This window comes from Sorex araneus, chromosome 6, assembly GCF_027595985.1.
Source record: "Sorex araneus isolate mSorAra2 chromosome 6, mSorAra2.pri, whole genome shotgun sequence".
In the NCBI taxonomy this organism is placed as follows: domain Eukaryota; kingdom Metazoa; phylum Chordata; class Mammalia; order Eulipotyphla; family Soricidae; genus Sorex; species Sorex araneus.
In genome coordinates this window covers 57,837,839-57,859,706 of record NC_073307.1, presented here as the reverse complement: position 1 = coordinate 57,859,706, position 21,868 = coordinate 57,837,839, and the positions used below count along the sequence as shown (strand labels likewise).

The window sequence follows — 21,868 nt, the reverse complement described above, 5'->3', positions numbered from 1 at the left end:
CATGTGGTCGAAGTGGTGGTGCGTGTTAGCCGTGGCTGCGAGCCCCCGAGTGTCCTGTCTTGTGTGACCCTGCAGGGAGTTCCCCGAATGCTCCCCTTAGGTGAGGTGCCCCACTAACCCCATTTCTGCAAGACCGAGTCCCTGGAAACATTACACAGCTCTCGAGAGGGGGTTTTGCCTTTTCGTGCTCCTCCCGGCCACTTCCTGTCCCAGATAAGCAGCCCCTGGGTTCAGGGCCTCACGAGAGGTTCGTCTGCGGGCTCATGGCTGCCCTTGATGTGTGAGGAGAACACGCCTGGACGCCAGCTTCCCCACAGCAGCCCCTGCTTCTGATCAGCCCTCCACCCCCAGCACCCAAACTCACACCCTCGGGCGCCCGCAGGGCCCGGTCTGCAAGTCGAGTCATGCTTTCTGTGGCAGGAGCGCCGGAGAGCAGAAACCTGAGCCTGGTGGTGGAAGGATGCAAAGCAGGTGGACAGGGACATGTCCCGGGTGGTGCAGCCAGCCGCTGGCCAGCCCGGCTTCCCGGCACCTTTGTCACGGTTCACCCAGCCCCGAGGAACCTGCCACTGGCCTCCCTGATGGGACGCAATCTTGTTTGCCTACAATGCCACTCCGCCCTTTTCCCCGGGCAGCTGGGTGTAGGGCTCCCTAGCCGATGCCAAAGGCCATCAGAGAGGCCCCTGCTGACCAGTGGGCCTGAACCGCACGGAATGGGTGAGGGGGTGGGGGCAGAGATGGATGGGAATTATCAGGATTCCAGAATTTTCCTGAGCAGAAGGCCACCCCTCCCATCTCACCTCTTTCACAGTCCCACCCCAGATGACCCCTCTGCTCCCACTTCGGTGCCCCCAGAAATGAGAACTCTGAGAGAGGCTAAAGGCTTTAGACATCTTTTATTGCTTCTTTGATTCTTTTGGGTTTTGTTATTGTTGTCATTTGTTGGTTTGGGGTGGCCACGCTGCAGTGCTCAGGAGTCACTCCTGGCCCTGCACTCAGTAATTACTCCTGGCAGTACTCTGTCCTACCTCTCCGGCCCTGCTTCTTTCGTTTTTTGTAAATCTGAGTTTTCTACAATGAAATCACTCACTTGCAAATCCCCATGAGCCACGGCTGTTATGGCCACTGGGGATACAGCGGAGCGCAAACAGCCCACCCCACACACAGCTGGTATCCTAGCGGGAAGACAAGTACAAACCAGCCAATGAGAGGAGTCAAGATAGGTGCTGGGGAGGAAGAGGAGGCAAGGAAGGAACGGGGAAGCCCTGTGTTTGCATGCAATGAAGAAGGTGTTCAAGCAAGTACTCAAAGATCTCAGTAAGTGCAGGCCTATGGGCTCACAGATGTGGTCTGTGTGGGACCAGCCAGTGCAAAGGCACTGAGGTTAGTGCTACTGGAGAAAAAGAGGAGGTGGGTGTGCTGACCCCAAAGAACAGGGAGAGGTAGAGGTGAATGGGACAAGTCAAAAAGATTTGGGGTGGGGGAACCACACAGACAAAAAAAAAATCTTTCTGGGGCCAGAGCAGTAGTACAGTGGGGAGGGCACACAGCTGACCCAGATTCGATTCCTGGCACCCCTTATAGTCCCCCTTGTACCACCAGGTGTAATTCCTGAGTGCAGAGCTAGGAATTATCCCTGAGCAAAGCCAGATGTGGCCCAAAATGCAAAACTAAATAATTTTTTCGTTGTTGTTTGATAGGAAAGGGTTGGAATCTAGTAGAAGCACCGACCTCAGGGGCAGGAGTGATAATACAGCGGGGAGGGCACTCGCCTTGCATGTGGCCCACTGAGGTTCAAGCCCCAGCACTTCACAGAGTTCCCTGATCCTGCCAGGACTGATCCCCGAGCACAGAGCCAGGAGTAAGCCCTGAACACCACCAGGTGTGGCCCCCAAACAAACAATTTAATTTTTTGAAAAAGTGCATTTAAAAAAAAGGGGGGCGGGGCTGGAGTGATAGCACAGCGGGTAGGGCATTTGCCTTGCACGCAGCCGACCCGGGTTCGATTCCCAGCATCCCATATGGTCCCCTGAGCACCGCCAGGGATAATTCCTGAGTGCAGAGCCAGGAGTGACCCCTGTGCATCGCCAGGTCTGACCTAAAAAGCAAAAAAAAATAAAAATAAAAAAGTGCAGCATTGGGGTTGGAGCGATAGCACAGTGGGTAGGGCATTTGCCTTGCATGCAGCCGATCCGGGTTCAATTCCCAGCATCCCATACGGTCGCCTGAGCACTGCCGGGGGTAATTCCTGAGTGCAGAGCCAGGAGTAACCCCTGTGCATCGCCGGGTGTGACCAAAAAGGAAAAAAAAAAAGTGCAGCCAAGATTCAGATGAAAAGTCGCCCAAACCCAGTCCCAGTGAGTTGCTAACAGGAGTTGGGCCTGATGGGCCTGATGGGTCTGGGCGCCTGCAACCAAGAGACTGGAGGGAGTCTCACTCCTGTGACAGGCGGCATGGACCAAGTGAGCAGAGGGACTGATGATCTAGTGGGGAGCAGTGTCGGCCTCTGAGGGCAGCAGGGCAGGGGGTGGTGCCCTGGAGATTCCCAGTAGGCTCTGGGGCCCTGCACACCTGTGTGCCTGGGTGCCCTGTGTTTGAGGCCGGACCCCCGCCCAGCAGCCCTGGGGGGCTTGACTGGGTCACGTCTCCACCTCTAGCGACTGACATGCCCGTTGCCCAAGAGGCAAATGAAGCTCAGGCACGACCCGGACTCGGTGACTAAGCGTGGGCCAGGCTTCCGGCTCCGTCTCTTTCCTGGACGGGCCCGGGTGGTGAGAAGCCCGGGAGGTGATCCAAAGGCCTGCAGCGTGCCTGAGGAGACAGGACCCTGTGGCCTGCGTCCCTGCGTCTGCACTTGCTCGCAGCCCGGCTGGGACAGCCCGTCCAGGGGCTCTGCCGGAGTACCCAGAACCCTCAGGCCTTCGCCACAATGTCATTATTCCAGTCACGGACATAGATCATTATCTCCTAAATGGTATTTTTGGCGCCCGTGAGTGTGTTTATTTGCTTTGATATTGGGAACCAGGAGGTCAGACCTGGTGAACTTTCTCCAGGGCTCTGGGAGAAAGAGGTCCCGACAGGACCTGACCCCTCCCTTCCCCTCCACTCTCCCCCGCTACCTCCACCCAGGGGAGCAGCACTGTGGCCTGGAGCTGACAGCAAAGAGCAGCAGAGCCTGGTCTCTGGCCAGCCACCAGGGCTAACGGGGGTCCCAAGGACCAGCCTGGCCTGAATGGCTTCAGATCCTGACTGTTCCACTTCCTGTCCATGTGACCTTGAGCAAGTTATGCAAGACCGGGTGTTATGGACAGTGCTCGCTTCATCTGGGCAGTTCAGAGGGTCCCTGTGCCCCCTGCCTGTAAACCCTTCCCACGGAGCTAGTGCTCCAGCAGCGTCAGCCAGCAGCGAGATGGTCATCATCCCAACTGACGGCCTGTCCACCTTACAATCGGCCTGTTGACATAGGGTTTCACTGCCCGCGTTTGCATTTGTGTCTATGATTGTGTTGGCATCAGGCAATCCCTTTTAATTGCTGCTGGCTAACAAGAAAAGAACAGAGGCGGATTTAATGTGTAAATGATGCGTTGAAGCCAAGAGAAGGCCAAATGATGTAACACCCCATCTCTGCAAACAGAAGTGCCAGGGTGATCCTCAGAGACAGAAGTCGTGAGGGCTGAGTCAGTCCCCCACACAGGGTGGCCCAGCCAGCACGGCCAACCCCAGAGGATCTCGGCCTCGCTGGTCAGCCCCTGTATCTGCCAAAGGCAATCTGATTTCAGCCAAACAACTCCATCCTTCCCGCTACATGGATGTTGTCACTTGGAAGCGTTTCAGGTTTCATGGTTCTGTTTATATTTTTGTATAAATTTTCTCCAGGATGTATTGTGAAGTGAAAATGATGTATAATATGCCACCTTTTGATTCAGCAAGGGACTATAGGGCCAGGGCACTGGCTTCAAGGGCAGGGCCCTCACTCAGCCTCCTGAGCCCCCAGTGTGGTTCCTGGCTCCACATGGGTTAATGTTTGCTCGGACTGACCCCTAAGCACTGCCGGGTATGGCCCCAAAGCCCAAAAACAAGGGTGGGGGAGGAAATCTAAAAAGAGGGAGAGGAAAGTGTGCACATATGGATATCTATCTTTTCCCCACCAGAAAGCAGCATTAGAAGGCTGATTCCGCTGGCATTAAAAACCTGGTGTCAGGGGCTGGAGCAAGAGCATAGCAGGTAGGGAGTTTGCCTTGCATGTGGTCAACCTGGGTTTGATTCCCAGCATGCCTTATGGTCCCCTGAGCACTGCAAGGAGTAACCCCTGTGCATCACCGGGTGTGACTCAAAAAGTGGAAAAAAAAAACAAAACTAAACCTGGTGTCAGGTGTGGAAGGGGCCCATTTAGGAGGCAGAGGTGGAACAAGATTCCAGGTGTGTTTCTCTCTGCGCTCCAACCTGTGAATCATTTTGCACTGACGGCTGCATGGAGAGCATGAGGAGGAACGTTTCCCTAATGGAATAATTTCTGTATGGAACAATGCCTCGCAAAATCACCCTGGCAGGGCATGCAGGGGTCACTGACATGTCCAGGGCAGGCCCAGGCTCAGCTCAGGCCCCAGCTGGCCGCAGCCTCCTAGGGGACCATCATGCCGGAGTGCCCAAAAAGGGCCTCATCGGGACTCTGGGGAGGAAGATGCTGAGTGACGCGGCCAGCTGGAGCACCGGTTCCCCGTCTCTTCCCGGGGGGCCTGACTGCTGGTGTCCCCCAGAACACTGCCCACTCAGTAGGGAAGCGGGCCCTGGTCCATCAGTCCAGAGGCACCTCTGTGCTCTGCGTCACGTGGTGCAAGTGCACAACCACCTCAGAGGTGAGAGGTCAGCTCCAAGGCCGGAGGACCCAGGCCAGTTCTCAACCTGTGGACACGTGGCACCTCTGTCCCTCCCCCGCAGGTGTGCTCAGGAGCCCCCAACCTGTACCCACAATTCAGCTGAACGCAGAGGGTCCCCAGTGATGCCTCCTGTGCTGTACCCCCATACCCTCTTTCCCTTTCACTGAGAGTCCTCAGAAGCTCCAAACTGCCCTGTGCTCTGCGGACCTGGTCATGTGGCCATCTCGCCTCACTCTCGGCCATGCCATTCCCCCACAAACTGGGGTGTCTGCCCCCCACCTGCATCCTGATCCTCTACCTCCACCTGCTCCTCCTTCTCTCCTTTGTCTCTGGGGGCGCCTCACTTAGATGTCACCTCCTCCTGGAGGCCTTCCTTGGCCATCCCCGGGCCAGGACTGCCTCATTTCCTTCCTTCCTGTTTCTTTCCAATAATGTGAGGGTCTCGCCCCACCCCTGCCCAAGGAGAGCCTGGAGGAGCTGGCAGAGCTGCTCCCAGGGTAAGGGGTTAAGTGTCTGCACTTGGCTATCTCACTTGACCCAGCCCTAGCCACCCTCTCCGCACCCTGCCTGCCTCACTCAGGACTCCCACCCCACCCTGGGGGGCGGGGACGGAGGCGCCACGTGTCCGCAGCTGGTTAAGACTCCAGCTGTATCACTGGCCCCTCACTGCCACCAGAGCCTTGGCCTGTGCGGGGCCCCAGCCCCTGGGAAGGTCCCCGACTGCGACTGCGGAGAGAGGAGCCTGCCTGCCCTCCACGGGGAGTGACTGACTTTTCTCAAGCACTGTTTGTCTTAGGGATTACAGTGAGTGCAGGAGCCTGTAATTTCCAGAATCATCCGTTCCTTCCCTGGCAGCTGGCACTGTATTTGTTATTCTGTTTTCCCCAACCCCTGGCGACACTGTCCCGTACACGCTGCTCTCTGAGCACCTTTCCAGGTCCCGGACGGGCAGCCCTCTCGGCCTTCCCCCTTTCCTTCCTTCCAGCTAAGCCGTGGCCCAGCCCACCTTTCCTCCAGATTCTTTTATGTTTGGTTGGTTTTGGTTTTGGTCACACCCAGCAGTGCGGAGTGGCTCCTTCGGGCTCAGCGCTGGCCTCCTTCCCCCGCCCCACACACAACTGCACCGGGCAGAACTGGCTAGCACACCTCCCCAGGTGTCCCTGCTCCTGTCTTTGTTCTGTTCTGGGTCACACCCAGCGATGCTCAGGGGTGTCTCCTGGCTCTGTGCTCAGGGATCACTTTTGGCGGTGCTCAGGGGAACCATATGGGGTGCTGGGGATCGAACCCAGGTTGGCCACATGTAGGGTAAGCGGCCTCCCCACTGTACTATCACTCACTCCCCAACCCCCTTACTTCTGTCTTTGAAGCACTGCGGTGCCCTGGACGCCCTTCCCCATTCACCTGGAGAAGCCGCTACCCTACCCTGCGCCAGCCACCTTCTGGACCAGGCCCTTCAGGCGCGCCCCGCCACCGGTCACAACCACTTCTGAAAGTGCCTAGTCCGAGTCTGACGCACACAAGCTGTGTCCGACCTCATCTGCTCGGACACTGTGCGTGTCCTCCGAACTGTCCCTACAGTGGAGACAGTGAGCCTGGAGCTGCCTCCCCGCCCCGCCCCTTCTCTAGAACTCTCCTCTCCCAGGGCCACCCCCAAGCCACACCCGCCATTCCCCTGTCCTCCCCTGGAAATAGCAGCTAGCAGGACGGTCCTTTTCCTTGCCGCCTACCACCTTATCCTGAAGGCAAAGGAGAGCCACTTATGTCCTGGGGACACAGAGGCTGTTTGCCCTGGGCGCTTCAAGGCCCCATGGCTGGCCTCAGGGCCAGGCGCTAGGCGGTCCGGGAGCCCCCGCCCAGTGCCAGCTGCTTGTTCCCGGTGCAGAGTTCCTGGCATACTCCGGGGCTGGGCTCCCTTCCTCACTCTGGAGCAAACTCACCAGTACCTGGGACATTTCAGGTTGTCCCCATGTTGGGGGTGGATCTCTACCCATGGGGGTGGTGTTTGGAAACCGGGGCCGCTGCTGACCTGCCGAAGTGCACCCTGGAGACAGTCCCCTCCCCAGAGGCTGAGAACCCCCGTTCTGGGTGAGGTCACTGACTGCTTTTCTGAACGCAGGGGATGGAAATGCGGAGGCTGCTGGAGCCACAAGGGCAGGACCGGCCGCCCCAGAGACGTAGCCGCTTCCTGAGAACCAGCCCAGGGCTTGGCCGGAGGCATCGGTCTGACGTCCGGTAGGTGCCGAGAGCACTGCTGCCAGACGGACCGGACAGCACCCAGAACGCCTCCGAGGCGCCCGCTGGGAGGTAAGCCAGGACTCGGAGCCGGCCCCCTGCAGCTGGGCGCGCACTCACAGAGCCAGCAGGGAAATCACAGTGCCCACCTGCCCCCCAGCTGGGCACATGAGAAGGGCTGGCACCTCCGGGATGCTGTCCCAGCGTGACCAGATATGTCACAGCACATCTCCTGCAGCTCCTCCCCCCGCCCACAGGCCCCGGCCTGCCTGTCATATAAGGACCTTCCCAGTGGCCGGGCCAGAACCGGCGGGCCCTGCCCTGCGCTGGGACTGGCGGAGCGTGGGGGAGTACGGGCACGCTCAGGGGCTCCACGGCTTGACGGCAGACCTTAGCCCAGACTTCCCCAAGAGGCAGGTAAAGAAAGACGGAGGCCTCGGCTTGCAGGAGCCTCCTCGGAACAGAGCCTGCCGCGCCTGTGTGCGTGGTGCCGGTGACATGTTGATTGAAACCAGGTGTGGCTGCTGCACCAGAGGCTTTGTCTGAGGTGCCTGAGCCAGCTCGGCAGAGGTTTGGGGAGAGGAGACCTGCGGGGTCTGTGTGTGGGGTCAGCGGGGAGGGGGGTTGGTGACTGCTCCGGGGAGCCCCCCCATCCAAGTGCAGAGCCTGCAGGTGGAGCCCCGAGGTGCCATTAACAGCTGTGTCAGGCTGAGGAACGAACGGCTCCAGGGACAGGTGGAACGAACCCCTTGGGGCCCGGGAAGGAATGCCCCTAACCACGGGGGTCCCGGGGGGCTCCAGGGAGTGGAGGCCAATCAGGATGCAGTGAGTGGAGCACCTGAAGCAAGAGGGACCGACGGGGCAGAATGGAGACAGAGGATGCTGGGATGGGCGCTGTCTCCCACCCTCCGCCCCTGGGGATGCAGCTGTGCCCTGTAAAGGCTTCTGCTTCCCAAGGCGGGCCGGGAGGAGGGGGTCCGAGGGGGACCCACTGTGGCGCCCCTGGGGCCAGCCTCCAGGCGGGGGGGGCCTTTCCAGGCAGCCGGCCTGACCTTTCTTTCAGGCCAGAGACCCGGGGGAAGGGCGAGGGACTCCTGAGCTAGGTGGGGCCAGCCCTGTCCCCACTTCCCCTCTGAGGGGTTCTCTTGCTCAGACTGAGGAAGGCCGTGACTCACTTCCGGCCTCCTCCTGGTGGCAGTGCCCGGCAGAGTATTGTTCTTGCGGCTGGCTGGCTGAGCTTCGCCTTGCTAGGGGCTCCCCCGGGGCGGCCCCCGGGAGTCTGCGCAAACCCTGGCGTGGCAAGTGGCTTTACGGCCATGTCAGGGAGGGGTAAGCTGAGCCGGAGAAAGCAGTAACTTGACTAAGGTGGGATCTGCTGACCTCACTTAATCCACGGCTCCCTCAGGGATGTTACTCAACCTCCCTGGGCCTCGGGGCAAAGGCAGATAGTGGGGCAGAAGCGGCCTCCAGGGGGGAAAAGCACTGCGCCCACCTCACCTGGCCCGAGGACTGAATGCCTGGAAAGAGCTCGGCGCCCAGCGGCTGACAGGAAGCTGGCCTTGCTGCTTCTCCCGGGCCTTCTGGGCCACCAGGCTGTGGCACGGGAGCGAGAAACCCCGGCAGAGATGCGCTGTGACCTTGGAGAGGCTCCTGGCCACACTTCTCCCTTTTCTCGCTCGGCTCCAGCCGCCGTGGCCTCCGCCAAGTGGCACAGCCGTTTTCTAGGGCAGGAGCAGGAAGGGCCAAGAGCCGCGGTCGGCGTGAGCAGCTGTCTTGGCCCCACGGCCTGCCCATGCTGCAGCTCCGGGCAAATTAGTACTACTGGTTGGATTTTTTTGTTTTTAATTTTATATTATTTTGGGGTCATACCCAGCAGTGCTCAGGGCTTACTCCTGGCTCTGTGCTCAGGGATTGCTCCTGGCAGGCTCAGGGGACCACACGGGTGCCAGGGATTGAGGCGGCCGAGTGCAAGGCGAGCTCTGGACTAGATCTCCAAGCCCATTTTTGTTTTCCGTGAAGCAAAATCTTTTTTTTTTTCTTCTTGGTTCCACACCTGACAGTGCTCAGGGGTTACTCCTGTCTGCACACAGGGATCACTCCTGGTGGTGCTAGGGCTGATGCCAGGGATCTCTGGGGTCAAACCCAGGTACAAGGCAACCCTTCTCCCCAGTACTATTGCTCCAGCCTCAAAAAAAAGTCTTATTGAAAGGAATTTAGAAACATGTTAAGAGAGGGAAGGAGGGGCAGGAGTGATAGCACAGCGGGTAGGGCGTTTGCCTTGCACGCGGCCGACCCGGGTTCGATCCCAGCATCCCATATGGTCCCCCGAACACCGCCAGGAGTAATTCCTGAGTGCAGAGCCAGGAGTAACCCCTGTACCCCTGTGCATTGCCGGGTGTGACCCAAAAAGAAAAAAAAAAAGAGGGAAGGAGAGAGAGAAACCGGGAGAGGAGAGACAGAGAGAGATTGTTCCAGAGAGAATGTGGACTTCTCCAGAGGGGTAAAAGCTGGACAAGTTATTTAATATGGGGGCTGGAGCGATAGCACAGCGGGTAGGGCGTTTGCCTTGCACGCGGCCGACCCGGGTTCGAATCCCAGTATCCCATATGGTCCCCCGAACACCGCCAGGACTAATTCCTGAGTGCAGAGCCAAGAGTAACTCCTGTGCATTGTCGAGTGTGACCCAAAAGAAAAAAAAAATCTTATTTAATATGGTGTGCCTCAGTTTTCTTATCTATAAAATGGGATTAATTGTGTCAGTCTGGAAGGATTATGTGGATTAAATAATGTACATAAGGAGATAATGTGAAGTAACTGGCCTGGTGCCTGGCGGGTGTTTATTTATTTATTTATCCAAAAAAAGGAAAACAAGGGGCCTGAGCGTAGTATAGGAGTGGGTCCTTGCCTTTGACTCCCAGCACCCCATATGGTCCCTCAGCACTGCGGGGAGCCGCCCCGGGTACAGTAAGGGTAACCCCTGACTATTGCCTGTGTGTCACAAGAACGAAAAGGAAAATCAAAAGTGGGGGGCCAGGACCCAGTACAGGGGGCAGGGTACATGCCTTGCCCGGGCAGACCCTACCAGATCCCCCGCCCCACACAGACCCCCAGGTGTACCCCACACACCTAGCCAGCGAGGATCGCACATGGGCGACGGCCTCTTGGGTCTCCTCCGTCGGTCTTTCTTTTAGTTAGCAAAATAAGTACGGGCTGTGCGGGCTCAGCCCCGGGGTGAAGGGGTGAAGGCGCTTCGCTCGCATGCGGCCCACCTGGGTTTAGTCTCTCCCCTCTCCCCCCAAGCACCTCCAGCAGGGATCCCTGAACACAGCAGGGTGTGACCCCTCCCCCCCACCAAAAAAAAAAAAAGGTGCGGGGCTGGAGAGAACTTAAGGGGCTGGAGCACAGGGCGAGCGTGCCAGAGGCCCGGGCTCAGTCCCAGCACCGCGCGGCGGCGGGAGCACCGAGCTGGGAGTAGCCCAGAGCGGGGCCGGGTGTGGCCACAGCAGGCCCCCGCCCCCACCCCGTGAAAAGGCTGCGGGCCGCGTCCGCGCCTCCACCTGTCCGGGGCCGCCCGCCGACTCCGCGGCCCCGCGCCCTGCCCACGCGCCCTGCCCACGGAGGTCCGCGGGGCTCTCGGGGGGGAGGGCCGGGGAGGGAAGGGCCGGGCGGCCCGGGCCCGTCCCCGGGGGGCTCCGGCGGCGCCCCGGCCCTCCCCGCCGCCCGCCCGCGCGCGGCCCCGGCCCGCCTACCTGGGCCGCCGGGCGCCGGAGGCCGCGCAGGCCGCGGGGCGGGCGGGGAGGCGGCGCGGCGCGGGGGAGGGGCGCGCGGAGGAGGAGGAGGAGCCGCGGCCGCCGCAGCCGCTGACAGCGGCCCGAGTAAACAAGCCGCGCCGCCCGCCGCGGCCCGGCCGCTGCCCCCGCCCGCCGCCCGCGCCCGCCGCCCGCGCCCCGCCGAGCCAGGCCGAGCCCTGCCCGCCGCCGGCCGGGCCGAGGCCGCCTCCGCGCGGTGACGCGGCCGCCGGGCGCGGGGAGCGCCGAGCGCAGGGCCCCGCCGCGGGCTGAGCGCGGCCCAGGCGCCCGAGCCGCCGGCGCCGCCGGAAAAGTTTCCCCGCCCGGGCTCCCCAGGGTAAGCGGCCGGCGCCGGGCCCGGGAGGCGGCGCGCGGGGCCGGGCCCGGCGGGCGGCGGGCGGCGGCGCGGGGCTGCCCGGCCCGGGGCCCCGGGGCCCGGCCGGCGCGGGGGAGCGCGGCGGCGGCGGCGGGCGGGCGCGCGGGGGCGCGCGGGGGCCGGCGGCGGGGGCGCCCGCAGACCACCTGAGCGCGCCGGTACTTTTCCGCCGTGCCCGCCGACCTCGGGCGGGGGCCGGGGCGCCGAGATCCGGCCGCGTGCGGGGCTGCGGGGCTTCCCTCCCCGCCGGACCCCGGGGTCCCGCCGGCGGCGGCCGCGCGGCGCCCCGCGGGGGAGGGGAGAGCCGCCGCGCCGGCCCCCGGGGCGCGTGGATGCCCGCGCCGCGCTCACCTGGGCTCAGGTGCGCAGCCCCCGGCGCGGGCTCGAGGTCGTCCGCCCGGCCGGGACCCCTGCTGCCCCCGCGGGGTGGCCGCGCGCGCGGGCGGCCGGACGGGTCTGACAGCCGCCGCGGGCCAGGGCAGACCCCGCGCCCCGCCGACCCCCTCTCCCGCGTGTGCGTCTCCCCCAGGGTGCGGGATCTTTCCGGGCCCGGGCGGGCGAGTGGCGGGGACATGGCCCGGGGAGGGCCGGGCAGGTGCTGGCCAGGATGGGCACAGCCCAGGAGGGTGGCCGAACTGTACCCGGCCTCCCGTTTTACAGTTTCCTGTGTTGGGCTTCCACTGAGGAGTTGATTTGCAGATGAGGATACTGTGGCTTTAGAGGGAAAACAGAAAGTTTGGAAAGCTCCGGTCTGGCCCAAAGAGAGGAAGTGACTTGTCTAAGGTCACACAGCAAGTGGGGGGCCTTGAAGTGCCTGTAACTGGACCTGGCTTGTGTCTGCTGGAAGCAGAGGGATCGGGTTTCCTGGGCAGCCCTGCGGGCCCACCCGCTCCTGCCAGCCTGTGGGAGGTTCCTGGGACTTTGCCGGCTCTGTGAGCTGGACAGAGCAGCCGCTCTCTGACCCCAGCGTCAGAGACGGGACAGGGGCCCAAGCCCCAGGTTGGACCCATTGGTGCCCAAGCAGGAGTCGGGGTGCTGCTGAGGGTGGTGAGTGCCAGCCGCCTCGTTCATTGTTCTCCTTCCTGCTCTTGGAGGAAGGGGCTCCTCTCCCTCCCACCCTCCTTCCCTCTGAATCCCCGGGCTAGGCCACCTGGGGGTTTCTGAGCTCCGGGAAGACCCTCCCGAGGATTGGGGGCTTGGGCCAGGTTTGGGGCAGTGCTGCATGCAGATCATTAACTCAAGATGGACCCTCCGTCCCGGGCAGCCCTGTCATCAGGGGGTGTCACTACTGACACCTGGGACCCAAGAGGCAGCTCTTCTGCGGCAGGGAGGGGACAGGGACCCCAGTGCCCACATCCCCTGCTCAGGGCCCTGGGGACCTCGGCATCTGCGTGCCCAGCTTTCTGGAACTTGGCCTCTCCAGGCTTCCTGGAGCTGTGACTCCAGGCCCCGCTGGAGGCCTCTGGACTCTGCCCCCAAGGCACTGAGGCACTCTGTGCCGCTGGGCCTCCTGCTGTCAGCTGTCGGGGTTATTTTGGTGTAAACCGAAAATACGCCAGGAATTGTGTGCGAGTCCCCCGGCCCGTGGGGTGGGACTATACCGTGGTCAGGAGTCTCCCGGGCCCGCTGCGAAGGTGCCTCTTTCGTGCCCTTCTGCCCAGCCGCTCAGGGCCTGGGGGAGCCGGGGGCTGGGTTGTGCCTTCCTGCAGAGAGTGCTCCTCTGGGACTGGGCCTTAGGGTGTGGGAGCATCCAGACCTTGAGGGGGCCTCCCCTGCCTCTCCTGCACTGGGGCTTGGCTTCTGGCTCTCCCGGGGCGGGGGGGGGGGGCGTGTGGGAACAGTTATGTGGCCCCCGCAGAGAGGTCCTGCTGTCTGTTTGCCGAAGGAGGAAAAACACCACTGGGATATTGATTCTGCCTCACCTTGGGGCTCCTGGCTTGGCAGGCCGCGGGCAGCCCTGGCTCAGGTTACGCAAGGCTGGTGGGCGTGGAGGGAGCAAGGGGGCTGCTGGGGTGTCCAGGCCCAGGCCGGGCAGGGCCCCAGCGTTCCCCGGGAAACTGTGAAGTCAGAGACGGGCCCCTGCCTCTGCTGACAGCCTCCGGCTGGGCCCGAGGGAGGACAGGCGCTGCGGCCTCGCCCCTGCACATCCTCGTCCTGCGGCCCCACCTGCCCTCTGCCCTGCGCAGGCCTCGGCTCTTGGCGGGTCACACCCTGTGGCTGGGTGGGCTTTGCTGGTCCAGCAAACGCCAGTGAGCTGTGCAGAAAGCCCCGGGCCCGTCCCTCTGCGCGGCAAACCTGGGTGGGTGGGGAATCACCCACAAAGAGAACAACCCCTCCTCGCAGAGCGCACCCTCTGGAGGGGTCTCGCTGTCCGCGAGTGGACACGCTGTCCCTGTGTGGTGGCGGGACGTGACGACGCCTCTGGAAACGCCCCTTTCAGCCCAGCGCGGGGAGCAGCGGGGGCTCCTGAGCGCGCCCTGCCCCATGGCACCTCTTTCCACGTCCCGGGGGGGGCGGGGGGGAGGTGAGCGTGTCTTCGGTTGTCATTTCCGAGTGACGCAGGTCTTGGTTCTCTTCCTCCCGCTCTGCTGTTCACCGGTGGAGGGGGGCTGGGAGCCGTGTGTGGGGCAGTGTCCGTCTGCCTGTCTGCCCGGTGCCCTGACAACCAGGACTGAGCCATGGGTAGGGGGCAGCTTCCACCCACGCCTGGGGAGGGACTGACCCCTCCCCTTCATCTTTTGTCCCCTCAGAGCCGGCAGCCCTCATCCTCCTGTGCCAGCCCTGCCTGACCCGGCCCCATGCCCCCCCCCGCCAGCCCTGGGCCACAGGCAGAGAGCAGGCATCCGGGAGCCGAGGCCCTGTGACCAGGCCCAGGAAACAGGGGCTGGGGGCCCGGCCACCTGCCCCTCCATGGAGCTGAGGCCCTGGGTGCTCTGGGTGGCAGCAGCGGCAGGTGCCTTGGTCCTGCTCGTGGCCGATGCCCGCGGCCAGAAGGTCTTCACCAACACGTGGGCCGTGCACATTACAGGGGGCCCGGCCGTGGCTGAGAGAGTGGCCCGTAAGCATGGCTTCCTCAACCTGGGCCAGGTGGGTGTCCTGGGCCAGGCGGCTGGCCAGTGCACATATTCTGGGGGCTGGGGGGTCAGAGGTGATGGGGGGCCGTGGCAGCTGAGGTTGCTCGGAGGACCAGCCTATCCCAGCGGCTGGGAGCCCCCTCGGCCCCCCCCCCCCCCGAAGTAGAGAGCCTCCTCGCAGCCTGGTGTCCACCCCCGTCCCCCGCCTCCCCGGGGACTGGCAGATGGAAGCCCAGCTCCGTGTCCCTGCTCTCTCACAGATCTTCGGCGACTATTACCACTTCTGGCACCGAGCCGTGACAAAGCGGTCCCTGTCGCCCCACCGCCTGCGGCACAGCCGGCTACTCCGGGAGCCCCAAGTGAGCGTCCCTCCCCCTCCCAGCCTGCTGCCCCTGCTCCCCCTCCTCCCAGTCCACCCCCACAGCGGCCCCCACACTCATCACCACACCCCCTCCCAGGTCCAGTGGCTGGAGCAGCAGGTGGCGAAGCGGCGACCCAAACGGGACGTGTACCGGGAGCCCACGGACCCCAAGTTTCCCCAGCAGTGGTACCTGGTACGTGGCCCCCGGTGCGCTTTCCCCCCTCCTCAGGGGCCCGCCCCTGGTGCTGTCCGGGCCACGGGGAGCCCGAGTTCCCAGTGGTAGCGTCTCAGGAGGTTTTGGGCAGTGAAGGGGTTCCCGGGCGTCACCGTGGGTGTTTCCGCAGTCCGGCATCACCCAGCGGGACCTGAACGTGAAGGAGGCCTGGGCCCAAGGCTTCACGGGCCACGGCATCGTGGTCTCCATCCTGGACGACGGCATCGAGAAGAACCACCCGGACCTAGCAGGCAATTATGTGAGGACAGCGGCGGGTGAGCGCAGGGGGGCTCTGACCTCCCGGGCAGGGGCTGTTTCTGACGCCAGCCACACCCTTCCCAGGACCCCGAGGCCAGCTTCGACGTCAACGACCAGGACCCCGACCCCCAGCCTCGGTACACGCAGATGAATGACAACAGGTAGGAACAAGGCCCATGGCAGCTGGGCAGGAGGTCCGAGGAGGGGGTGCGCCCCCCCACCCCCTCCCACCGATCCTTCCTCTCCAGGCACGGTACCCGCTGTGCTGGGGAGGTGGCTGCTGTCGCCAACAACGGGGTCTGCGGTGTCGGCGTGGCCTACAATGCCCGCATCGGAGGTGGGTGTGGCCGCCTGTGTGAGGGATGGGTGGGGGATGGTCTCTCCTCCTGCTTTCTGCCCAGACCCAAGTCGTCCCCACCCCCGCCCCCCAGCCTTTCCCCAATGCATCCTTTCATTTGGGGCCAGCCAGGGACCACGCCCTAGGAGCCTCTGCTGTGGGGAGGGACCCTGCGCCCTGACTGCTGCCCTCTGGCGAGCCTCAGCGTGCTGGACATCTGAGTGTGTGCAGCAGGGGCTCTCCCTGAGCCCCCCCCCCCCCCCCCCCCCCCGCCCCATGCCGCGACCCCATGTGTCCCTGTGTGTCCCGTGCCTCTCTCCCTCTCTGGCTTTTGTCTTTGCGAGGCAGGTCAGGCTAGGCAGTCAGGGGCCCGGTCGTTGTCCCCCGACCATCTCCTGCTTTTCTTGGGGGTCCGGGACGGGACTACTCCAGGGGTGCCCCCGGCAGCGGGACCCACGCAGCTCCCTCTCCCTGCCCCCCTCCGTGGCCAGGGGTGCGCATGCTGGACGGTGAAGTGACGGACGCGGTGGAGGCCCGCTCGCTGGGCCTGAACCCCAACCACATCCACATCTACAGTGCCAGCTGGGGCCCCGAGGACGACGGCAAGACAGTGGACGGGCCTGCCCGCCTGGCCGAGGAGGCCTTCTTCCGGGGGGTCAGCCAGGTGAGGGGGTTCCAGGCCTGCATCTGGGGGCTTGCTGGGTGCTGGCTCCTTTCAGCTCCTGCTTCATCTTTTGTTTTTTTTGTTGCAAGAAACCATGTTTATCTGTCCTGCATGACGCACATTTATGATGTGAAAGTCCAAAGGTCATAGTAAAAAGTTATTACGTTAGAGGTAACGTGGTTTACAGTACTAGCCACGTTTACACTTCTGGTGTCAGATTCTCCCTCCCCCAAGGGGTGGGCTTTGCACTCAGGAGTTACTCCTGGCGTTGCTCAGAGGACCATATGGGATGCCAGGGATGGAACTCGGGTTTGCCGCCTGCAAGGCAAACGCCCTCCCCCGAGTCCTGTTGCTCTGGTCCCCTGAGGTCTAAACTTTCTTTACTGCCACCATCACAAAAGTGCCAAAGACCTTCCACCACCATCCATGGCATTTCCATATACCCCAACTTTCCCCCCTTTCTACCTTCCTTCCCAGTGGATGGGGCACTTGTCTTGCACGCTGCTGATTAGTTTTGATCCCTGGCATCCCATATGATCTCTCAGGTGTGATCCCTGAGCACAAAACCCGGAGTAAGCCAGATGTGGCCCCAAAACAAAATGTTTTAATTTGGCAAAAGAGCACGTTCGGGGGCTGGAGTGATAGCACAGCGCGTAGGGCGTTTGCCTTGCACACGGCCGACCCGGGTTCAAATCCCAGCATCCCATATGGTCCCCTGAGCACCGCCAGGAGTAATTCCTGAGTGCAGAGCCAGGAGTAACCCCTGTGCATCACCAGGTGTGACCCAAAAAGCAAAAAAAAAAAAAAAAAAAGCATGTTGGAGCTGGGGAGATTGTACAGAGGGCAGTGTGCTTGCCTTGCACAGGCAGGCCCGGGTTCAATACACCGCACCCCGTAGGGTCCCCCCCCCTGGCCCCTGCCAGGAGTGATCCCCGAGTACAGAGCCAGGGGGAAGGCCCGAGCACCGCCAGGTTTGGCCCAAAAAGCAACACCAAGTAAAGCTTGTTTATTAAACTCTTACAGGGGGAAGTCAGTACATGACGAAGGGACTAGAGGAACTGAAATAGGGGCAGCCCATGGCTCAGCGTGGGGAGGCCCTAGCTGAGCCCCGACAACTAACTCTGCTCGGAGGGGCTCGGTGCCAGACCGCGTCTGTGTTCTGAGCGCACACGCCTGGTCTAGCAGGAAGCTGGAGCCGGGGCACCCCGAAGCCTTGCAGGGGACCCGGCTCTGACCTTCCTGGCCCCGTCGAGTCCCTCGGGCCCTGGAAGTCCTGCTCGCCTCTGAGCTGTGCCGCCTCTGTCCACAGGGCCGCGGCGGGCTGGGCTCCATCTTCGTCTGGGCCTCGGGCAATGGGGGCCGGGAGCACGACAGCTGCAACTGTGACGGCTACACCAACAGCATCTACACCCTGTCCATCAGCAGCGCCACGCAGCTGGGCAACGTGCCCTGGTACAGCGAGGCCTGCTCCTCCACCCTGGCCACCACCTACAGCAGCGGCAACCAGAACGAGAAGCAGATCGTGAGTGAGCCCCCGCGAAGCGGGCACTGGGGTCTCCAGCCCTAAGCGCAGGCTCCTGGGGCCCGGCTGCACAGGGCGCTAACGTCTCCACAGCGCCACGGGTGGGGAGGGGATACAGGCTGGGGGCCCCCGCCAGTCCCCGTAATCCACCACGGGCCTGATACTGTGTCTTCCTGCAGGTGACCACTGACCTGCGGCAGAAGTGCACCGAGTCCCACACGGGCACCTCGGCCTCTGCCCCTTTAGCAGCGGGCATCATCGCCCTCACCCTGGAGGCCAAGTGAGTGGGGGGAGGGGAGTGCAGAGGGGCCGTCCTAGTGTCCAGCATCTCATGGGCACTGAGTCCTCGGCCTCCCCCCTCTCCCCCCGGTCCTTGGCAGTAAGAACCTCACCTGGCGGGACATGCAACACCTGGTGGTCCAGACCTCGAAGCCAGCACACCTCAACGCCAACGACTGGGCCACCAACGGTGTGGGCCGGAAAGGTGAGGGCGGCCCGTGGGTTGGGCCGGGACAGGGGTGCGTGGGGGTCCCTCCTGCCCGCTGACCTGCCTGCGGCCCCTCCCCGCAGTGAGCCATTCCTACGGCTATGGGCTGCTGGACGCTGGCGCCATGGTGGCCCTGGCCCAGAACTGGACGACGGTGGCCCCTCAGCGGAAGTGTGTCATCGACATCCTCACAGAGCCCAGGTGAGGAGGGCCGGGCCCTGGCTGGGTGGGAGGTGCAGGAGGGGGGCAGCAGGGGTGGGTCAGGTGCCGGATGTTGTGGTGCCCCTCCTCCTCAGGGACATCGGGAAGCGGCTGGAGGTGCGGAAGTCGGTGAGCGCCTGCCTGGGGGAGCCCAGCCACGTCAGCCGGCTGGAGCACGCGCAGGCGCGGCTCACCCTGTCCTACAACCGGCGCGGGGACCTGGCCATCCACCTGGTCAGCCCCATGGGCACTCGCTCTACCCTGCTGGCTGCCAGGTGCCTCCCTCCCTCCCCGCCCCTCTCTGGGGGGGGCTCGGTCGGCCTCTGGGGGGCTGCTCTTTCCCGTGGGAGGCTCCTGGCCGGCAGGCAGTGCCTTCCTCACGCGGGGAATCAGGCCACGGGCGTTCCTGGCCGGGGGTGGGATGGGGGGTGCCGCAGGGCTGCGGGGGCCTCACGCAGCCGGACACCCCCTCCCCGCACCCCACAGGCCGCACGACTACTCGGCTGACGGTTTTAACGACTGGGCCTTCATGACCACCCACTCCTGGGACGAGGACCCTGCTGGCGAGTGGGTCCTCGAGATAGAAAACACCAGCGAGGCCAGCAACTACGGTAGGGAGGGCGCTGCCGGGCTGCCGGGAGCGGGGAGGTCCTGGGGACGCGCCTCTCACTCTCGCCTCCCCCAGGGACACTGACCAAGTTCACGCTGGTGCTGTATGGCACTGCCAGCGAGGGGTCGCCCACACCTCCTGAGAGCATCGGCTGCAAGACCCTCACGTCCGGCCAGGCCTGCGTGGGTCAGTGTGGGGTCTCGGGGGCTGTGGGGGGGTCTGGCAATGCCGTCCCTGCGCCCAGGGGTGGGTGAGGCGCCTCCCGGCCGCCCACTGAGCCTCCTCCTGCCCCTCCCCTGCTGCAGTGTGCGAGGAGGGCTTCTCCCTGCACCAGAAGAGCTGCGTGCAGCGCTGTCCCGCCGGCTTCGCCCCCCAGCTCCTGACCACGCACTACAGCACCGAGAACGACGTGGAGACCATCCGGGCCAGCGTCTGCGCCCCCTGCCACGTCTCGTGTGCCACCTGCCGGGGGCCGGCCCCCACGGACTGCCTCAGCTGCCCCAGCCATGCCTCCCTGGACCCCGTGGAACAGACGTGCTCGCGGCAGAGCCAGAGCAGCCGGGCTTCCCCGCCGCAGCAGCCGCCAGGGCCGCCCGCCAAGGCCGAGGCCGAGCCGGACCTGCGCGCCGGGCTGCTGCCCTCACACCTGCCCGAGGTGGTGGCCGGCCTCAGCTGCGCCTTCATCGTGCTGGTCTTCGTCACTGTCTTCCTGGTCCTGCAGCTGCGCTCCGGCTTCAGCTTCCGGGGGGTGAAGGTGTACACCATGGACCGCGGCCTCATCTCCTACAAGGGGCTGCCCCCTGAGGCCTGGCAGGAGGAGTGCCCGTCGGACTCGGAGGAGGACGAGGGCCGGGGCGAGAGGACCGCCTTCATCAAAGACCAGAGTGCGCTCTGACGTCTCAGCCGCCCCGGCCCGCCCCTGCCTCGGCCGCCCTGGCATTCACCAAAGTATTTTTTCTATCTTGGGACTCTGGGTTTGCACCCCAGCAGGGAGGCAGGAGGGGCTGTGACTGCGCCCCTCCACCCCGCCACCTACACCAGCCCTGGGGGGCCCCCCACGCCTAAAGTGGGGCCCCCAGGGGCCTCCCTGCTCCTGCATCTCAATGTGTGGAGGTGCACAGGGGTGAGACCAGAGTGCGACTCTCCCAGCGCCCCCCTGCATTCCCTGAGGAGTGGAAGGGGGCAGCCCTTCTCTTCCTGACGCCCACCCGGCTGCAGCTCCCTCGCTCCTCCCCCGCCCCCTACAGCAATAATGGTCCCCTCCAGGCAGCAGGGGGGCTGGCCCCTCTCCAAGGGCTTTGGCACCCCACCCTGCCCCCTGCCCCGCCCCTCCCCACCCCACCCACCTCCCTGGGGCGTCAGCGGTGAGCCAAGAAGGGACCAAGGCCAAGCACCGGTGCTCTGGGGCGTGCGTTTGTGTGTGTGCGCACGCCCCTTCGCCCACCTTCACAGCTGCCCACCGAGCAAAGCGGGGCTGGCAGGGGGTGGGGGGCACAGCCACACCCTGCCCCCGCGGGCCCGGGTCCCTGTTTTCTGAGCCCGGGGCTGCCTGGGCTGTAGGCACTCACAGTCCCGGAGCCCCTGGGTGGGAGGTGGGGAGGGGGACACGGCCCAGCCAGCCTCTCGCCTCCCGCCCGATGCTGCTTTCCCCTGTGGGGATCTCAGGGGCCGTTTGAGGATATATTTTCACTTTGTGACGATTTCACTTTAGATGCTAATTTTTCTTGGGGGGGGTGTGTGTTTCGTTTTGTATTTTTTAAGGGGGTAGCAGCGGGACCACCCACCTCCCCAAGCCCAGAGTCCATGCTGCTGTCCCCCCAGCTGCCCTGGCCGTGAGGTGTGTGTGCGGGGGGCTGTAGCATGTTGCTGAGGAGTGAGAGGAGTCGAGCCCCACTTCTGGGAGGGGCAGGCAGGCCCCAGGAAAGGGGGAGCGCCGGGAGGGGCAGGCGGTCGCCCGCGCTTCAGCCGGGGCTTGTTGTGCCAAGGGCTTGTGGGTTCTCCAAGTGCCAGGGGTGGGCAGGAGTGGCCCGAGCCCCCTCCAACACTGTGCCCTGGTGGAGAAAGCCCTGACCTGTCGTCCCCCCCAAGCCCCTCTCTTCTGACGTGCCTTCTGCACCCCTCCCATGAGGACAATCAGGCCCCCCCATCTGTCCGGGAACCCCTATTCTTTCTCCTTCCCTTCCGGGTACCCAGCCACCTGCCCAGGGGTACCCCTGCCCTCCCACCCCCGCCCCGTGGCCAGCCCGGCAGGTTTTGTAAGATACTGGGTTGGTGCACAGTGTTTTTTTTCCCCCTTCTTGTAATTTAAACAGGCCCAGCATTGTTGGTTCTATTTAATGGACATGAGATAATGTTAGAGGTTTTAAAGTGATTAAACGTGCAGACTATGCAAACCAGACCTGGGCGCCCGTGTGCTGATACTGTTTGTCCTGGGGCTTTGGGGGTGGGCATGGGTGGGGGGCGGGGAGTGGACGGGGAGGCAGCTGCAGACTAGGGCACTGTGATGTCAACCTGAGGCTGGACAGGCCCGGAGCTGCCCTGCACAGGCTGTGTGTGGGGGGGGCCAGCAAGAGCTGACATCAAACTCAGGTCCTCACCATGGGCCTCACCCAGCCCTGGTGACTAGCCCGGGGGTCCACTCGGGAGGGTTTCCCTGGGGCAGGAAGGGAGCAGAGCCTGAGACAGGCTTGAAAAGTGAGTGTTCCTGGGGCTCCCCTGGCCTCTGACCTGCCCCAGCCCCTGCCTGCCCCAGGCTCCCGGGAGCAGGGCGCGGTGGCTCCTGCCATTCTTCCCCGCCCCTCCTCCTTTCCGTTTCCTCAGGGCTAGTCAGCCAAGGGGGGTTGGGGGGTCGGGCCATGGGGGCCGCA

At 63.6% G+C, this 21,868-nt stretch overlaps 1 protein-coding gene across 2 annotated transcripts; it reads left to right on the top strand.

Moving 5' to 3' along the window:
* Positions 1-10,554: 10,554 nt before the first annotated feature.
* FURIN (furin, paired basic amino acid cleaving enzyme) lies at positions 10,555-21,399 on the top strand. 2 transcript variants are annotated; one of them, XM_055142717.1, is made up of 16 exons: positions 10,555-10,729; positions 14,024-14,360; positions 14,608-14,706; positions 14,806-14,901; positions 15,053-15,181; positions 15,265-15,341; positions 15,429-15,517; positions 16,009-16,181; positions 17,491-17,703; positions 17,883-17,983; positions 18,084-18,187; positions 18,274-18,391; positions 18,487-18,666; positions 18,878-19,002; positions 19,077-19,187; positions 19,307-21,399. In XM_055142717.1, exons 2-16 carry the CDS (start codon positions 14,184-14,186, stop codon positions 19,894-19,896), a joined length of 2,382 nt encoding a protein of 793 aa, XP_054998692.1. In that variant the 5' UTR covers positions 10,555-10,729; positions 14,024-14,183; the 3' UTR covers positions 19,897-21,399. The 2 variants fall into 2 exon arrangements, with proteins under 2 accessions (XP_054998692.1, XP_054998693.1); XM_055142718.1 differs by lacking the exon at positions 10,555-10,729 and adding an exon at positions 11,096-11,234.
* The last annotated feature ends 469 nt before the right edge of the window (positions 21,400-21,868 follow it).